Raw genomic sequence first — 18,827 nt, forward strand, 5'->3', positions numbered from 1 at the left:
TTATAAATCTCCCCCATTATTTCATTATGTTTTCATAGAGTCAGTCATCTTTATTCCTTACGTTATTATGGCAACTTACTGACGTTGATATAATTAAGGCCTTATTTACACATGACATAAAATTAAGTTCTGTAATTTGGTGTCTAGAGTCTGCAATGTTCTCCATGTGCCTCTGATAGTACAAGAAGATACAATGAGGGTTCTTCTCATGGTTACTATTTAAAACCATGGAAATACACAAATGTGACTTGTGCAAATCAATTTGCACATGCTTTTACATCAATACACCAAAATCCTCAATCATAAATTGTTAAGCCAAAAGCATATTAAAAACACAACACCTAGAAATGAAATTTTTTGAGAAGTCTCAATGTGAATACTTTTCTGCCCAATGATGACAGATGTATTCTAGGAGTGATACCTTTATTGGCTAACCAGAAAATAATATGTTTGTAAGCTTTCAGAGCACAGTGGCTCCTTCTTCAGGCAATATTACAAAAATCTTGCCTGAAGAAGGAGCCACTGTGCTCTGAAAGCTTGCAAACATATTATTTTCTGGTTAGCCAATAAAGGTATCACTCCTAGAATACTTCTGTCATCATTGGGCAGAAAAGTATTCACATCGATTTTTCTGGCTAACACGGTACCACAATACAATTTGTTATTGTACATCTTGAGAAGGCTCAAAAATTCTTTATTGATGTTCATTATTAAAATAAAACACAAGAAAACATAGAATATGTAAAGCAGGGCACTACAAACACAGAGAAAAGGTGGGAATTCCTGGATAAATGTATAAAACAATATACTGTTCAATATGAAATTCTGGTATATATTGCAAATTGCTTAAAAAAGTTATATAGCGTGTATATATATATATATATATATATATAAATTTATATATATATATTTATACATATATGTGTGTATATATATATATATATATACTGTATATATATACATATATATGTATATACTGTATATGTATATATATATATATACATATACAGTATATATATATATATATATATATATATATATACATATACATATAAAGTAGTTCGGGCATCTAACCAATATAAGTGTATATTAACCTGATGACAGTATAGAAGGAATTTTTTTTCTAAGAAATAATATGTAATGAACACAATATATTGCTACAAAGACACTATAAAGCTATATAGCTGCAGCTCACAGCCATGTGGCTGATAATAGGTTAGTAAAGATACTTCAGAATATAGTTAATAATGTCAGATAGTTATGGAGGCTGTAACAACAGACTATATACTTCTCCTGGTAATTGCTAACCCTTCATGATAAACCAGGCACATAAAGACAATATATAAAGGTAACGTTACCTGCAATAAGGGTATCCAGCAACCCACCACTCCCGACGTGCGTTTTGCAATGAAATGCTTTACATGAGCCACAAAAGTGTGATGTAATAAAGATATAAGGGTATACATTCTGTGAGTTCTTTTGATTAACCAGCCTTGCACAACAGCATCGTTGCAGCAATAAGCACAGGCGATGCCGCACCAGGCTTGCTGATCAAAAGAAAAGTAATACTAGGTTATCAGTCTTGTGTTCAGTGTTCATTATTGTGGCTGAGGGTATGGGATGTGGAAACAAATTTGGCTGATTTTCTAATTGCAAAATGTAGCAGGTTATGCAGACATTTTTGCCTAGTCGTTTATCATGAAGAGGACTAACTGCTTCCAAGTTCCGTCTACTAAAAGGAGAGGATATGAAAACAGCCAAGAGCATCCGAGCTGCACAGTTCGCATAGATTCCATAGAAATGATTGGAAGTTACTGAATCAGCACAGTGAGCCATGTTGTTTTCATCACTCCCATTAATTTTGTAGCATGTATGCACACTGCATAGTGGCGCTCCATTCAGTTGATCTCCTATCTTCACCGCTGATGGATAGGACAGAGTTATTTCCATCTTGGCTATAAAAGGCAGGGATGGCTATGACACTTTTGTGTAGACACTATATGGTCACAAAATGGCACAGAGGTATTGTTACACAGACCCATAGGAAATCCTACTGGGTCACACTTTAGGGATTAGTTTCAAGATCAATATAAGCTTTGTGTCTTACAAATTGTATACATGTTTATGATGTAGTTACATGAATGCCTATTGGTACAGAAAGTGTTATATCTTGGAGAATTGCTGAATAGTCAGCCACATGCACACATTGGAGTGATGGGCCGTTTATTGTCTTGTTTGGGGAGGGAATAGGGAATTATACAAAGCAAATTTTGTTTGGATTGACACCAAAAGAAAAAGCTGGAAGCAGTGATGATATAACAGAGGAGAGGTAAACACTTGCTTCGGGTTTACTACACAAATCACACTATAAAGTTTTCTTGAATCCATGTAAGATTCTAACATCAGTGATTAATTTTAAAAGTTCATTGGGAAAATGGAGATAAAGGAATGATCAAAATAACGTGTCAGAGATTGTTGGTGCTGAGTGTAAATATCAAGTCAGTCTAACTATTACAATTTAGAGATTTAGATTATTTTCATTACTCTTATCACATTCTCTACTAATAGAAAACATTGTTTTATTCATTTTCAGATATTTTATTATGCTTTGTGGTCAGCTATTTATTATAGCTGTTTGCAATGCTGGGTCACTGAAAGTTATGTGTTGCCTAATATACCTTTATCCCAGCTGTCTTTAGACGTTAGATTTTTACAAGTGGAGCCAAACAAATTTAAAGATTGGCATTGGGGGACTGGAAAACCCAAAATGCTTTTCAGAACTTTTCAGAACTTTTATTTTCCATAAGCAATCCCGGGATGTCTGAGAGCTGCTTGTTTTCATTTATTTATGTAATATACATATTTGTTAGACAGAAGTTTGCCAATAGTGAAGCCTCGGATGATAACTGACTGCTGACATCTACTTTGTGTCTATAGACTGCTTAAATAATGGAGTAATAGTATGCAGTGTCTTATTATAGTGTGTTAGAGTAACGAATTCTTTGGAAATGTGATGTAATACCGGTATTTGTTTTTTACACTAAGTAACAAATTAGGATGTAGAATCTTAACTGGATGCCATAATGTTTGTACAACTTTGAAACCCCAGGTGTCCACACATACAAGACAGCTGTCAACTCAAAGCTTATGCGACAGACAACTATATCTCTCACCCCTATACATGTTCATATTTTGAAATGGATAGAGGAAAGCATGCAATTGGCAAAATGCCTCTGGTGGAAATCTACAGTATGGGCCATTTATATGGATACACCTGGGTGGGCCATGTATATGGATACACCTAAATAAAATGGGAATGGTTGGTGATATCAACTTCCTGTTTGTGGCACATTAGTATATGGGAGGGGGAAAACTTTTCAAGATGGTTGGTGACCATGGTGGCCATTTTGAAGTCGGACATTTTTTAGTGCAACTTTATAAATGGCCCACCCAGGAGAACCCTTATAAATGGCCCACCCCGTATATCTGGCGGAAAAAGAAGGAGCTGGAATTGAAATCGCCATCATAATCTGTTAGTGGGGTCGTCAGTCACTCTCTTCAATGTGTTCCTTTCACATTAATATGCAAATTGCCTCTTCATAGAGGAAGATGACTTGAACTCTAGCACCACCTATTGGATGTAGCCATCCTGAAAGTCAGTATCAACCCTTTAATGAGCCTTGGTACATGACTTAGGATAAAAGCCAAACCATCTAATGCTAATGTAATGTGTATCGATCATTTATCTTTGCATTGTTTTCAACCAAAATTAACTTTCACGATATAAAATGTTTGAAATGCTGTTTGTAACGCTGCTGTAATACCATAATTTCCCTCAGGATCAATAGAGTGTATCGTATCGTATACCTTCTATTATGATTCAAGGCTTCGTCCGAGTGTTTTAATCTTATAACTGAATAAATGAGTAATCCAAAGCATTGCCAGAGTAAAAAAAAGGGTCAGCTTTAAGAAGACGATATTGAACTGCAATTCCTGGCATAGCCCATGATGAGATATGAAAAAAAAATGCAGAACAACCCCTTTAAGTTGGAGTTATTATGCCTGTTAAACATTATGTCAGCAAGTAAAGGAAAAATATGCATTATGTTAAATGCTCATGCAAGAGTGAGGCGTGCAGTGCAGAGTGATGTAATATTTGGCCCTCTCAAGCTATTTTTTTTCATTTTTTGTTTCCTTTTACAAGAGATTTGCGCATTCTTAAGTACAGTACAAAGAATGATCAAGATGTGCTGGATTTACACTTAGTAGATGTAATCTACTGTAGGTTTTCCGTTACACTGTATTTTGTAGGTATTTATCTAACACAAGGTTTTTTTGTTTCCTTAATTAGGGTTTTACGGGGAAAGATGGGGCTGTCGGACCCAGAGGTCCACCTGGGCCAGTGGTAAGTAGTATAAAGTCATGCAGTTATACCAGATTGTACAATGCTAGAGCAAAAACTTCTCCTTACACACTTCGGATGCCATTGTGGCAGCTGAATTACACTGTGTGAGTGAAAGCATCTGCTGGTGCAAGAAATATGATCAAGCAGTCTGATCATGCTCTTAGACCCGTGACAATTCTGCTTCTAAAGATCTGATGATATTTTCTGTAACAACTGTATCAAATGTACCATTTTGCTTTGCAGGGAGGACCAGGAGTTCAGGGAGCACCAGGTCCAAGTGGAATGCCCGGAAAACAAGGAGATAATGGTTTACCCGTAAGCAAAATAATTTTCTGCTGATTGAGAATAAATATCAGCTTTTATTTTGTAGCTTAATAAACATCTTAATGGAAAGCCAAACTTTTGGAGGTATAGTTCTGCAGTACATCATTTTTAACAGTTGCAGTAGTTGATTGTTGGAATTTGAGGTAATCATTTTCCATTTGAAACAGTACCAAGATCATCTGCCAAAATATATAGTTCTACGCTGTGCAAATACTAAGAGCTAGATCAGCACATTTCCTAAAATGTGCCTGAGTTTCACTGCTTAAATTATATGTCATTTAGAATAAGTGATATCCAATCTCTTGTGGACAATTTTCCTTTGGTGTAATAACTAAAATGAGACATTGGTTAATGAGACATCAGTTTTGGTAAAAAAGAAAAAATGCTTCACAGGAAGAAACCATATTTTTACATAATTTATAATGATTTGCTTAATTGAATAGGTCATAGTGAAGTTTGTCAATTAGAGGTTATTCATGTATGATTATTTCTGGTGCAGTAATTTTCCCCAATCTTTGATGCACAAAAATCATGGCATATTCCTGTTGTGAGTTTTTAGTTTTGTTAAATCTTGCATATGGTTGTATGAGTTTGCAGTAGAAGATGAGTGTTGATTTTGTTGGAGAAAGTGACCTGGTTTTAAAAAAACTTTTAATATGTTCACAAGGAATGCTCCCTTTGTCAGGCCATTGTATGTCAGCGTAGTTTGAAGCATCAAATAGCAGAGTAGTGTTTTTAAACAGAATCCAGTAAAAACATCTATTGAATGGATACTATAATCTATGGGTGATAGATTGCAGTGTATACCATGTGTCAAAAGCATCTGATTAAACTTCATGTGCAAATTGCCTCTTCAGACTAAAAAAAGGACTTGAACTCTATAGCGCCACCTGTTGGTGCTATAAAAGAGTCCTCTTTTTCTCTGAAGAGGCAATTTGCATATTAATTTTCCCAGAGGAGCATTGCACGGTGAATAAGCTTCCTTACCTTGACAAGCCAGAGCTGGTGTGTCACCCTCCACAAGGAGAAACATTACCTGCTATACTTCATGAGATTTCCAATAACTTTTCATGATGTATAACTTTAATGGATGCCAATGGGTGATGAATGCATTCAACGTATGCCCAATATAGTGACATCTATATCCATAGGCTATTATGGCATCCGATTATCAGATACATGATGAAAAAATATTGAAAAGCACATGTCATATCTGTTAGTAGGCTACTTTTCTAGGCTCTGGATGATGGATGCCACTGTTAGGCATACCTCACAGCTTTCATTTGACTTATAAACTGGTAAATGTCCCCAGCATATAAATTAAATGGAAGCAAATAATGTGAACAAAGCCTAAGCAGAATAGACTACACCCGTGAGTGAAGGATTTCAAGTTGTAACTAAGGCTAACTTAAAAGCTAGTTGATTGTGAAAGGAGATTGTATCCGAAAAGAAAGGGTGCTTGTGTTGTCCCATTAAAGCTGAAATATTGGGACGTAGAAAACCTTTAAACATAAAAGCTCATCTTACTTTACGAATAAAAGATCAGACAGACTTCGCCGTATTAAAGATTTTATTTGTGTCACCGGATTGAACCATGCAAGGAATACTGTGTGTGGAGGCGAGAGGATAAAATAAGCCACTCTTTACTATTCTTCAGATAGAAATATGTTGGCAAGTATTATGTGGGGAGATGGCACTGTTGTTCAGAAATGTATTGACTTTGATGTTCATTACTGGTTTTAATTATTGCGGTATATTAAATGCTTGTGAACATTGGCAGGCCAGGATAAAAGGGTAACATCAAATTAATAAGGGTGGCTCGCAGATGTTTCTGTGTTTCAGTTTAAAGGATGATTATTCAGCATTTATCAAATAGGAAAGTAGACATGATGTAATAATTGAGGGATTAATGCAAAGGAACATGAGTTTATTGTAGGCATTTAGCTTAATCAGTTTAAGTAATGGCTGTGATGGCCAGAAGGCATGTTCTATTGTGTCACAGCTCCAGTCTGCTGATTCACGGTTGCATGAACCAGTACACATTATGCTGGAGTTCACAAATACTTGCTCCACTTTTTAATAAATCTTTGATTTTACTCTATAGCAGCTAAAAATCTGTATGAATGGGGTGAACTTTAATAACAGCAAATACAATAGATTTAGTGGTGGATATTTTATCAGCAGCTGTTAATAACCACTGAGGATTTGGAAAAGCAAAATTACACCAGTTCATAAAAAATAAGTGAGGTGCCTCGATTAAAAAAAATAATAATTAAAAAAAATATATAAATATAATTTGTTTTATTTCAATAAGTATAATCAAGTGTAATTTATTCACAGGGTCCTTCAGGACAGAAAGGAGACAAGGGTGAAAGGGTATGTAAATCAATCGAATATATGTATCAGTTTTGCACTACTTCCTAGTTGCTTGATGAAGAGACCTGAGTAGTCTCGAAAGCTTGCAATTTGTTATCATCTTTTCAGTTAGCCATTAAAAGGTATCAACCACTTAGGACTCTCAATTCTAAATATTTTTCTTGGTTACTAAAAATAATATTTGCATGCTAGAAATGGGCCATGTTGTAATTGGCAGATTTTAGGCTCTTCTGAGGGGTTGTCTAATGGGGCAGGAGATGGCTTGCATAGGGTGAATTTGGTTTAAAATATTTACACTCATTCAATCCAATTATCAAAACTTCTCCAGTTAACTGGTATATTTTACGTACCATGTAGTATTGCTAAGTTTAACATCCAGTATCTTTTTTATATGCATGATATGGTTCTTGCTTTTTGACTTTAAGGGTGATATGGCTTCCCAGAATATGATGAGGTCGGTTGCACGACAAGTTTGTGAACAGATGATAAACAGTAAGTTTGCACAATTACCTCATTGTTAGTAACAATTTGGAATTATTGGCCTTGATGGGTATGAATGAATATATTAGCTTCTTGTAACCTTAAAGACGTCTGTACCATGTGAAACAAGGTGAGGAGCTATTGTACACATTTTTTGAATAGTAGTACTAAGAATAATACAATATATAACACAATAGCCAGAGCTAGTACTCTACATCAGACTTGTCTTCTATATATCTGCTGGTTTAAGCAGATTAATAGTGTCTTAAAGGACACTGAATAGAGAATGTAGCAATTCTGTTTAGTGGCCCATTAGGCATCTCTCTATGCACACCCATTAGGACCGTCCACTGTACCCTTAAGCGGAGAATATGTAGAGGTTTAAATGAAAATTACTAATTATACTAAATCTTTTTTTTCTTTAATACATCCATTACATATGAATTGTTTGGCCATTGCATGATCTCGGTATATTACTCACACTATATAAAAGATATATATTATACATAATATATTACTATGTTAGTGATCATTCCCTTACTAAAGGACAGTTATTAAGCAAATTAGTTTTGTTTCCTTAATTTTGTTTCCGTGAAGGGATATTTTCAAGTTGTTTCTTGAGTAGCACACAACTCTGCAGTCTCCTTACTGTCTCCTTACTTTTTGGGGTCTGACAGGGCGGGTACTCTTCTTTGAGTCACCGCTTTGTTGGAAGTTGAACTGTGGTATTAGTAGAACTGTAAAGCTCAGTACAAGTTCTGCTGTAACACATTTAGACATCAGGAGTTTGTTCTGGAATGTGTGCTGTTTTCACTATATTTACAAAAATATCTAACAGGCCATCTCTTCAGACAAGAGGGAGGTGAGCAGCTAACTGCTGTATAGAAATCAGTGTGATGGAGAGAGGAGGCTGGTATGCTAGGAGTCAACCTCTTTCCTGGAATGTAACTATAGTGCACTCAATTTCTTCTGAGTTTGGAGGCTAAGCTCCATGGAAATGAGCTGAACACTGTAAAAGATAAAAGCTCTCATTGCAGATAGATAGTATGAAAGTACCATAATATTGCAATTGACTTGCTTTTCTGACGTTTAAAGCAAATAAAACATTTGATCATACCCCTTTAATTGAGTAATGAAAAGGCTTACATTGCTCAAGGTTGTGACCAAACACTCAAAGATTACAGCTGATTGGGGTTAAAGTTGCGTATGTCCTTGGTTTTTATGCTACAACAAAGTTAAGTTGAAAAATCATGATGCTAATTTTGACTTCTGGAAATGGGAACACATAAGTTTATCAGTAAAGGGATGTGATTAGTATTACTATTTTAAAGTAATTTGCAACATAATATTCATTTGACTATTGATATGTATTATATTTTACTGAACTCATTAAAATGTTTAGCCCCTTTCCGACATGTGCCGTAATAATATGCACACGTTGGACTCCCTCTATTTGGTGCGGGCTCTGGCACTGAGCCCACAATTTTCTGGGCACATGACAGCTCATCTATACAGCTGACATGTGCCTATAACACATGTTAACTTATTAAATGCCACTGTCAGATTCTGGTAGCGGCATTTAGTTCGCACTTACAGGAATCACATCACTGGCTCCACCCATCAATGACCTTGTCACATGATTGCGGGTCACCGATGGATCAGACTGACAACCAAAGATTTGCAGCAGACCTCAGTGGTTGTCATTGCCAGATTGCTATGAGTGCCGCCCTGTGGTCAGCACTCATAGCAAGTAAGCATTTTTGCTACACACATGCAATCTGATTATTGCATGTGTGTAGCAGAGGCGATCAAAGTACTACAGCTTCTATTGAATTGAGACTATTGAGACTATTGAAGTATGCAAAAAGAAAAAAAGATGTTTCTAAAAACTAAAATAAATAAATAAATGTTCAAATCACCCCCCCTTTCGCCCCATTCAAAATAAAAAAAAACAAAAAACAAATATACACATATTTGGTATCGCCAGAACTACGTTTTTTTGGTCACCGAAACATTGCAATAAAATGCAATAATGGGAGATCAAAACATTGTATCTACACCAAAATTTTATCATTAAAAACGTCAGATTGGAGTGCAAAAAAATAAGCCCTTACCCAACCCCAGATCAAGAAAAATGGAGATGCTACAGGTCTCGGAAAATGGTACCATTTATTTTTTTTTTTTACACATTTTGGATTTTTTTTCACCATTTAAATAAAAAAAAAACTTTAAATGTTTAGTGTCTGTGAACTCATAATGACCTTGAGAATCATATTGGTAGGTCAGTTTTAGCATTTAGTGAACATGGTAAAAAAAAAACAAACAGCAACTGTGGAATTGCACTTTTTTTGCAATTTCACAGCACTTGTAATTTTTTTCCCCATTTTCCAGTGTCTGATATGTTGAAACCAATGGTGTAGTTCAAAAGTACAACTTGTCCCCCAAAAAACAAGCCCTCACTTGGCCATATGGACCTAAAAATAAAAAAAGTTATGGCTCTGGGAAGAAGGGGAGCTAAAAACAAAAACAGAAAAATGGAAAATGGCCCGGGTGTTAAGGGGTTAAGCATGGAAATTGAAATACTGCAAATTTTGAAAATTCAGGAACCAAAGAAGCAGAACTTTTCTATTGACTAAGAAGACTGTGTTACTGATCTCTGCTCTATAATTATCTTTTCCACCTTCTGCATAACTCAACAGGTACATGCTGCATTAAGGAATTTAATACTAACAAAGCAAATAAGATGTCTTTTTGTGTTAACAGTAGACTGTCAAGATTATTGACTAATGATTACTTTCTTGCAACATTGCAAGCCTTTCAGTGCCAGAAAGTCTGGATGAAAGCTTAAGACAGATAAGCACTTGACCCACCTAGCCTGCCAAATATCCCTCTGAGTAAAATCCCAGACTATGCTTTGTACCATGCCTACCTAAATGTTTTCATTATAGTTTTCTTCTGGGAGTTCTTTGCTCTCATGCTCTCAGAACACCAACATGAAACATTTGTAAATACACAAAGTCTGCTAACATTTGATTTTTAGTTTATAAGCAATATTACCAAGATGTCCCAGGGTTTCAAGCTAAGTTATGCTTTATTGGAAAAGTAAGACATTAGTCAAAAGTCACTACTTACATCTAATGTTACATTTTTATTTTTTAGGTCAAATGAGCAGATTTAATCAAATGCTGAACCAGATTCCAAATGATTATTATTCCAATCGTAATCAACCAGGACCTGCAGGTCCACCAGGCCCTCCAGGCAATGCTGGACCAAGGGGTGAACCTGGATCTTCTGGCAGTTCTGGATTCCCAGGAACACCTGGTCTTCAAGGACCACCTGGAGAAAGAGGTGGGTGTATATACAGTTCTTCATTGTTACATACAAAAAAGTATATTTTTGTGTGAAAATATTACTGTAGTTAAGGTAACATATAACAGCCTGCACTGACACCGCTGCTGCCTCATCACTATCAAAGCTACCGCCTCACCAACACCGGAGCTACCGCCTCACCAACACCGGAGCTACCGCCTCACCAACACCGGAGCTCCTGCAACCCTCAACCTACTGTCTCCTTCCCCATAATCCTGTAGAATGTAAGCCCGCAAGAGCAGGGTCTTCGCCCCTCTGTATCAGTCCGTCATTGTTAGTTTGTTTACTGTATGTGATATTTGTAACTTGTATGTAACCCCTTCTCATGTACAGCACCATGGAATCAATGGTGCTATATAAATAAATAATAATAATAATAATAATAATAATAATAATAATATAACGATGGCTGAAATGTCAACATTGCAGAAACCACAGTCATTCTTTCTCATTGCACACATTGTTTAGGCTTACCAGGAGAAAAGGGAGAGAGAGGCAACACTGGAATTGGATCACAAGGACCCAGAGGGCTTACTGGACCTCCAGGTTTGTATATATTCAGTATAAAGTTTTTCATTTATGGACATTATGATGCTAACTGCCCTGGTTAAATACAAATATAAGATACTTTAGGTTACGTAATATCTCCTAAAACACAAATATTTTGCCCCAGTCGAAGGTATTTAATTTCTTTTTTATCATTGATTTATTCTAAAATGACCCTTCACATAAAATAATGTCAATTGATAAAAAAATCCTATTATAGTGAAATCAAGCCTTCTTGTAAGAGTATCCAATATTGCACTGTTTATACACTACAATGTTAAAAAAAAATGACCAGTAAAAAATAAAACATATTGTATGTCCAATGATTTTGGTAGGATCATAATGTAACATCACTACTAGGGAAACCAAATATACAGTCAGTTGGTGTAAATGCCATGTGTTATGGGATAATGGGGGAGTTCTGACTACAGGGTTTTATGGAACAGTGAACAGAAAACATGAAATATGTTCAAAAAACTTTTCTCTTTTACTGCTCTGTTTATTAGGTAAACCTTCAAACTTTAATTGACTTACTTTAGTTAGTGCCCTTTTAGCAGAGTTTTGGAAGCTACTGTACATCTTCCTTTTCTTTTTAAAGCACCACTTCAGCATTTTTTATTGCAGTGCTGGAGTGGTGCTTCTTCTTAAAGTACACCTATTCTTCTACTTACTTGCCGCTGTCTGCTGCGGTCTGTGGCCGTTTGTGGCCTGTCAAATTGCTCCAATATTTGTTGGAGCAAACCTGAGGTCTCTTTTCAATGCAAGTCTATGAGTGCCTCATTCTGGCTCTCATTGATTTGCGTTGAGAGCTTATGACCTGAATTCCAGCCAGTCAGAAATTGCGGTCTCAAAACGGCACCTCGGGATGGGAGCAGCATATAGAAGGTGAAGAAGGTGTTGGGAAAGTAAACGACTAGGGTAGGGTACCTTAGATTAGAAGCACCACTCCAGCACTGAAAAAATAAAACCCTGGAGTGGTGCTTTAGCCTGCCTTCTCCCAGTTAGCATAAATCAAATAAAACATGTATAATATGAATATTTTTTCTAAAAACAATATCATATGTATTATTTGTTTGCAAATTAAAAATTTGGCTACTGGCGTAATAGATGGTGAAATCAACCAAACCATTTCGACTTTGTAAAATGAAATATAAAATGCTTTAACATGGAAAAAGATTTGTTTTGTTAATCCTAAATCCGCATTTCCAATCATGCCATTATGATGTTACAGGATTACTAGATTAGAAATAGTCCTACAATCCAAATTTGTAGCTCTCTAATCTGTTCCTCACCATACTGACTGATTATGGACTGGAGACTTGGCTCCAGAATATTTTTTTGGTTGTTTCTGTATTTTATTCTCTAGTTGAGACATGATTTTTTCATTACAACATGTACAAGCTTGCAACTATTTTATCCTCACTTGGTTCAAGATTTACATTTTAGCTTACCATAATAATGATTGCTCCAAAAACAACATTACTTCATCTGTCCCTGGGCCACAGAGTAGCATAGTTGATGCACTTCTAAATTTTAATTGAAATTCAGTGCGCTTTCAAATGTAGTAGTCTCCCCAGAGGTTATTATTACATCTTAGCGGTGGAAACAAACCTGAGAATTCATTGATATTGTTAAATCAGTTGAATCTTGCCAATTCATATTTTGTACAAAATAGGCAGTGTATATGTTACACGCACTGCAAAGCCTAGAGAATCATAGCCAGCGATCTTAATTTTTGGTTCCTTCATTAGAAACATATGTCAAATTTAAATTTTTTTGTCTTTACATTGTACTCATGTCTAGACAGTTTCTGAGCCAAATGTATTATTAGTTTTGCTTTAAAACAATAGAAAACAAACCTCAAATGGTTTTATATTTCTTTCTTCAAAATCAGGACCACCAGGTGACTCTAGGACAGGACCACCAGGATCTCAAGGCTCTTCAGGGCCACCAGGGCCTCCTGGTCGTCCAGGTAACCATGGCGTAAGAGGTCCAACAGGTCCACCTGGCTACTGTGATGCATCACTATGTGCAAGCATTCCTTACAACGGTCAAGGATACCCAGGTATGCAGGCAAATATTCTTTCTATTAGCTATTATTCCTGTGATAAAATGAATACTCTTTTTACTAACATGAATAAAACAAATATATGTACTGTATTTCTGTTGTAACCTACAAAGTCTTCAATAATTGTTTGCTTTAAGCATATAAGAATATTCATGAGACTAATAAGAAAGTGAAAATTATCCCTGACCTACTAGGATAATTAATTGCATAACTATCTGCCAAATATTAGATATTTCATGGTAGATTAAATATGTAATATGCACTGTATTATACACTACATCTTTTGTTCTAGAAATACAGTAGACTCTGCTGTAAATACGAAACAAAATCTAATTTATGATTTTATTCCCCAGGGTATCATCACTTAAAGGGAATCTATCACCAGGTTTTTGCCACCTAATCTTGAAACAGCATTATGTAGTGGAAGAGGCCCTGATTCCAGCAGTGTATCACTTACTGGTCTGCTTAGAGTAGTTTTGATGAGATCACTGTTTTATCAACAGGCAATTATCACTAGTAAACCTGCTGTCATGTAGTCCTCCATATTCATGAGCTCTGTGTTACCCCGCTCCTACTGGAGATTGGCAGATTTAATCCTATCCACAGTGTGCACAGCTATCAATTAGTGGTGTGGATGGAGTTATGCAGAGCTTAGGCCGGGTTCACACTGCGTCTAGGCAGTCCATTAGATGGACTACGTTACACCGCGGCATAAATGCGGTGTAACGTAGTCCGTTACGGCCGCCATTGACAGCAATCTCGGACGCATCTCTAGCGCATGCCCACAATGGGCGAGCGCTAGCCATGTGCCGTCATTGAGTGACGGACCCTGAGACGCAGGCTGCAGCGTTTCCGGGTCCGTCACTGCCAGTGCAGATAGAGCTAGCAGATGCTCTATCTGCGCTAGCGCGATGCAAACATCGGCACTTGCGCTAGCAGCAGCCCATTAGCGTATGTGCTGAACGGGCTGCTGCTAGCGCAGTGTGAACTTAGCCTTAGCATACTGGGAACTGGTAGATCTTCAGCAGAAAAAGCTGATTTTATCAAAACTACAGCCCTGTGAATGACACATAGCTGGAATTAGAGTATCTGCCCCTACATCATGCTGCTGTCAAATGGGGTAGAAAAAACTCGTTGACAGATTCATTGTAACAAACAATAGTATGAATACTGTAGAACCTTACAACCCAGATTTATATCCATTTACAGAATGCATTCTTAAGTACTCCATGGATTCTATACTTTTTGCCATCAGCTAGGCCAATCCCCATCTGATGCCATCGCCCACTGGGTTGTGGGGCCCATGGCGATTTGAGCAAATCTGATTTTAGGTCTCAAAAAAATGTTTGAGACATTTTCATTTTTTTAACGGTTCATAGAGAAATGACCAAAACCTGTAAAATTAAACTGTACAGGAGACAACAAAGTGGATGGTCATAGATTGTAGTCTGTACTAGTGTATAGGAGGAAGACAATGTATTTTCAGCTCTTACTTTTAAATACTAACCTCATCTTTGACCTGTTTCAGGTTCCGGCTAACACATTTTCTAAGCCTCCAGTGCTGCTTACAGTTTGAATTCATGAAAATCCTGTTTCTGAGATGTTTGCGCACGTACTTAATCTGAACTGATTCTTTTGGGAAATTTCACCATGGATATAGCTAACGACCTATACTGCCATCACTTAAAAGGGAAACTGTTCTTTATACTAACAGCATTCCAATGGGATCCAAGACAGCGATGTGAACTTACAAAGTCTCTTTGCTTTCTGTAGTGAAAAAGTCATGTCAAATATATGAAAGACATAGGGCCTCAGTTACACAAGAGGTCATTATAACTACTAACTACTGTATCTGAGGTAACCCTATATATAGAGATTTAACATAAGGACATAGAAATGATGTATGTAAATAATAAACTAATTGTGGCTTGTAAATGATTTCTATGGGATCATATCCACTAAAATCAGTTAACATTTTTTTTATTTTACCATAAGCTAATACATTAAAACCTGCTGCTTGCTGTCTGCTAGAATAACCATTGACCCCCTTATCCCTCGTGAACTTTATAATGTTATTCCTTGTCAGGCACAGATCTAGTGTATGCTTTTATCATAATATACTCCATTATTTATTATGTCATATTAGGGCAATTTACAAAACATTAAATTATTACAGGTGTAACAATCTGAAAGATATATCATGGCACAATGTATACCTTTCAGTACAATCTCTGATCTTTTTAATAACCCTGAACTGATTTATAGTACACTGATTTTAACTGATGCATAATTCCAATTGTCTTAATTGTTTAACAATTCTAAAACTGTTAATTGACCATTTGATGCATATACATATACATATATATCTATATATATATACATATATAGATATAGACATATATATATATATATATATATATACATGTATATCTATATATATATTGACATGCATATAAATGCTTATATATATATACATATATGTATACATATATAAATACATATATACAATGTAAATACACAAACATGTACGTGCATTGTATGTGTATATATGTATGTATGCATAAAGTCTGGCAATTAACTACTCTAAACAACCACAGCCAAATTATATTTGCTGTTCCTTTGAATCAACATTATAAGATAATTGTCTTGTTCAATCGGACAAATATTTTCAACTAGAACCTTATCAGCCTGAAAGTGGACCCGTTGAGCCTGACAATCAACCTTACGTAGTCCCAATGCCGCAAGAAAGATCAGATGATGAGGACTATGACCATCATGAATATGCTGAACATATGCGGTGGAGAAGATCCTTAAGAAAGAATGTAGAGAAATCGTAAATAGTTTTGTATTTTGTTTACTATGTGTGTCATTCATTTCTGACCTTGATCAGCAGATACATGCAAAGTAAGCAGATTGGATATTTCCACAGGTCACTTCCGAATACTGCAGTCATGAAATGCACTTACATATATGTACACAAGCCATTTTCTGTGAGTGCCACATCGTGTAGATCTCATCATACGAACCATATGCGGCTTCTTGTCTGATGCTCTCTATAATTGCGTGTAAAATAGGTTGTGCTTGCAGTGTCGATTGCCTAATGTGTGAATAAAGATGATAATTTTATTGCAATGTTACATAGTAAAAAACCAAAACCAGGAACAAACTTCCAAGCAGCTTTGTGTCTGAACAATGTTGCCTGTACCCTACATCAAAACCATATTTGTACCCAAGAAGCCATACCATCTGCTTCGTCATTAGCCCTCCCATCCAAAGCCTGGGATATAATGCTTCTATACTCTGCCTACCTTTAAGCATCCAGAAAACCTTTTACATAGCTAAATATACTGTGCCCATTAGGTTCAGGATTATATTGTAGACACATTAACAGTTACATTTATGTCAACTTGCAGTCGATCCTGCAGAAAATGAAATTGCATGTATGTACTGTATATTTAGTATGGACAATTTTCAGAATATAATGTTCTCAAAGTTTCTTAGTTTCTTAGTTCTCAAAGCAGTTTGAAGACTATGAAAATAGGTTTGCTATTTCAAGATTTTTTAACTGCAAATTGTGAATTTCACTGCCTTATATTTTTATTTATTTCTGAAAAAAGAGGCGTTTTTTTCAATAAAACTACTGAAAAGAGATACGTTTGTTTCCAATGTGTTATTTCATAAAAAAACATACAATTTATACACCTAGTTATTTATACATCACAGATCATCTTTTGAGTTCTGTTGAATGGAATATTTAGTAAAGCTCCATTTCAATGAGGCGCCAATGACCTTGCATGTTGTTATACAATTTACGGCATGATGTTGAATCTGATTCAATGTACAGTGAGGAAAATAACTATTTGATACACTGTGGATTTTGCAAGTTCTCCAACCTACAAAGAATGGGGAGGTCTCTGATTTTTTGTCAGTGGCACACTTCAACTGTGATAGACAGAATCTAAAACTAATAAACAGAAAATAGCATTGTATGATTTTTTAATTATTAAATTGCATTTTATTGCATGAAATAAGTATTTGATGCAATAAAAAAAACACAACTTAATATTTGATACAGAAACCTTTGTTTGGAATCACAGAGGTCAGAAGTTCCCTGTAGTTCTTGACCAAGTTTGTACACACTGCAGCAGGGATTTGGGCCCACTTCTCCATACAGATCTTCTCCAAATCTTTCAGGTTTTGGGGCTGCCTGTCGCTGGTCAACATTGAGTTTCAGATCCCTCCAAAGATTTTTTATTGCGTTCAGGTCTGAAGACTGGCTATTCCACTCCAGGACCTTGAAATACTCCTTACATTATTATTATTATTATTATTATTATACATTTTTATAGCGCCATTTATTCCATGGCGCTTTACATGTGAATACGAGGCAAATCTAGACAAATACATTAAACATGAGCAGATAACAGGCACACGGGTACATAAGGAGGGAGGACCCTGCCCGCGAGGGCTCACAGTCTGCAGGGGATGGGTGATGAAACACTAGGAGAGGGTAGCCACCCATTAGTTGCCCTGGCTGTCTGTTTGGGGTCATTATCAAGCTGAAAGACCCATCCATTACCCATCTTAGATGCTATTGAGGAAAGGAGGTTGTTGGCCAAAATCTTGCGAAACATGACCCTATTCATCCTCTCTTTAATACGATCCAGTCGCTCTGTCCACTTTTTGCAGAAAGCACCCCCATAGTATGATGTTTCCCCCACCATGCTTCATGGTTGGGACTGTGTTCTTAGGGTTGTACTCATCCTTCTTCTTCCTCCAAACATGGTGAGTGGAGTTGAAACCAAAAAGTTTTATTTTGGTCTTATTAGACCACATGTCCTTCTCGCATGCCACCTCTGAATCATTCAGATGGTTGTTGGTGAACTTCAAATGGGCCTGGGCATATGCTGGTGTGAGCAGGGGGACCTTGCGTACCCTGCAGGATTTTAATTCTTTACAGCGTAGTGTGTTACTAATGGTAATGTTTGAGACTGTGGTCCCAGATCTCTTCAGGTCATTGACCAGGTCCTCCTATGTAATTCTGGGCTGATTCCTGACCTTTCTCAGAATCATCCTTATCTCATGAGGTGAGACCTTGTATGGAGAGCAGACCGAGGAAGATTGACAGTCATCTTGTGTTTCATTTTCTAATAAATGTGCCAACAGTTGTTGCCTTTTCACCAAGCTACTTGCCTATTGTCATGTAGCCAATTCTACGATCGTGCAGGTCTACAATTCTGTCCCTGGTGTCCTTAGACA

General features: G+C 36.4%; 1 protein-coding gene across 3 annotated transcripts in view; it reads left to right on the forward strand.

Annotated features, from left to right (window-relative positions):
- COL12A1 (collagen type XII alpha 1 chain) overlaps positions 1-17,219 on the forward strand; it is a 201,178-nt gene extending 183,959 nt beyond the window's left edge. For 2 of the 3 annotated variants that reach the window (XM_069726543.1, XM_069726545.1), the window contains 8 exons: positions 4,352-4,405; positions 4,649-4,720; positions 7,070-7,105; positions 7,531-7,597; positions 10,745-10,933; positions 11,423-11,500; positions 13,395-13,565; positions 16,245-17,219. In XM_069726543.1, coding sequence (XP_069582644.1) covers positions 4,352-4,405; positions 4,649-4,720; positions 7,070-7,105; positions 7,531-7,597; positions 10,745-10,933; positions 11,423-11,500; positions 13,395-13,565; positions 16,245-16,405 — 828 coding nt within the window. In that variant the 3' untranslated portion in view covers positions 16,406-17,219. Of the gene's footprint in view, positions 1-4,351; positions 4,406-4,648; positions 4,721-7,069; positions 7,106-7,530; positions 7,598-10,744; positions 10,934-11,422; positions 11,501-13,394; positions 13,566-15,096 lie in introns of all 3 variants that reach the window. The other variant, XM_069726544.1, reaches the window with a different exon arrangement.
- The last annotated feature ends 1,608 nt before the right edge of the window (positions 17,220-18,827 follow it).

Source organism: Ranitomeya imitator, chromosome 5 (assembly GCF_032444005.1).
Source record: "Ranitomeya imitator isolate aRanImi1 chromosome 5, aRanImi1.pri, whole genome shotgun sequence".
NCBI classification, from domain to species: domain Eukaryota; kingdom Metazoa; phylum Chordata; class Amphibia; order Anura; family Dendrobatidae; genus Ranitomeya; species Ranitomeya imitator.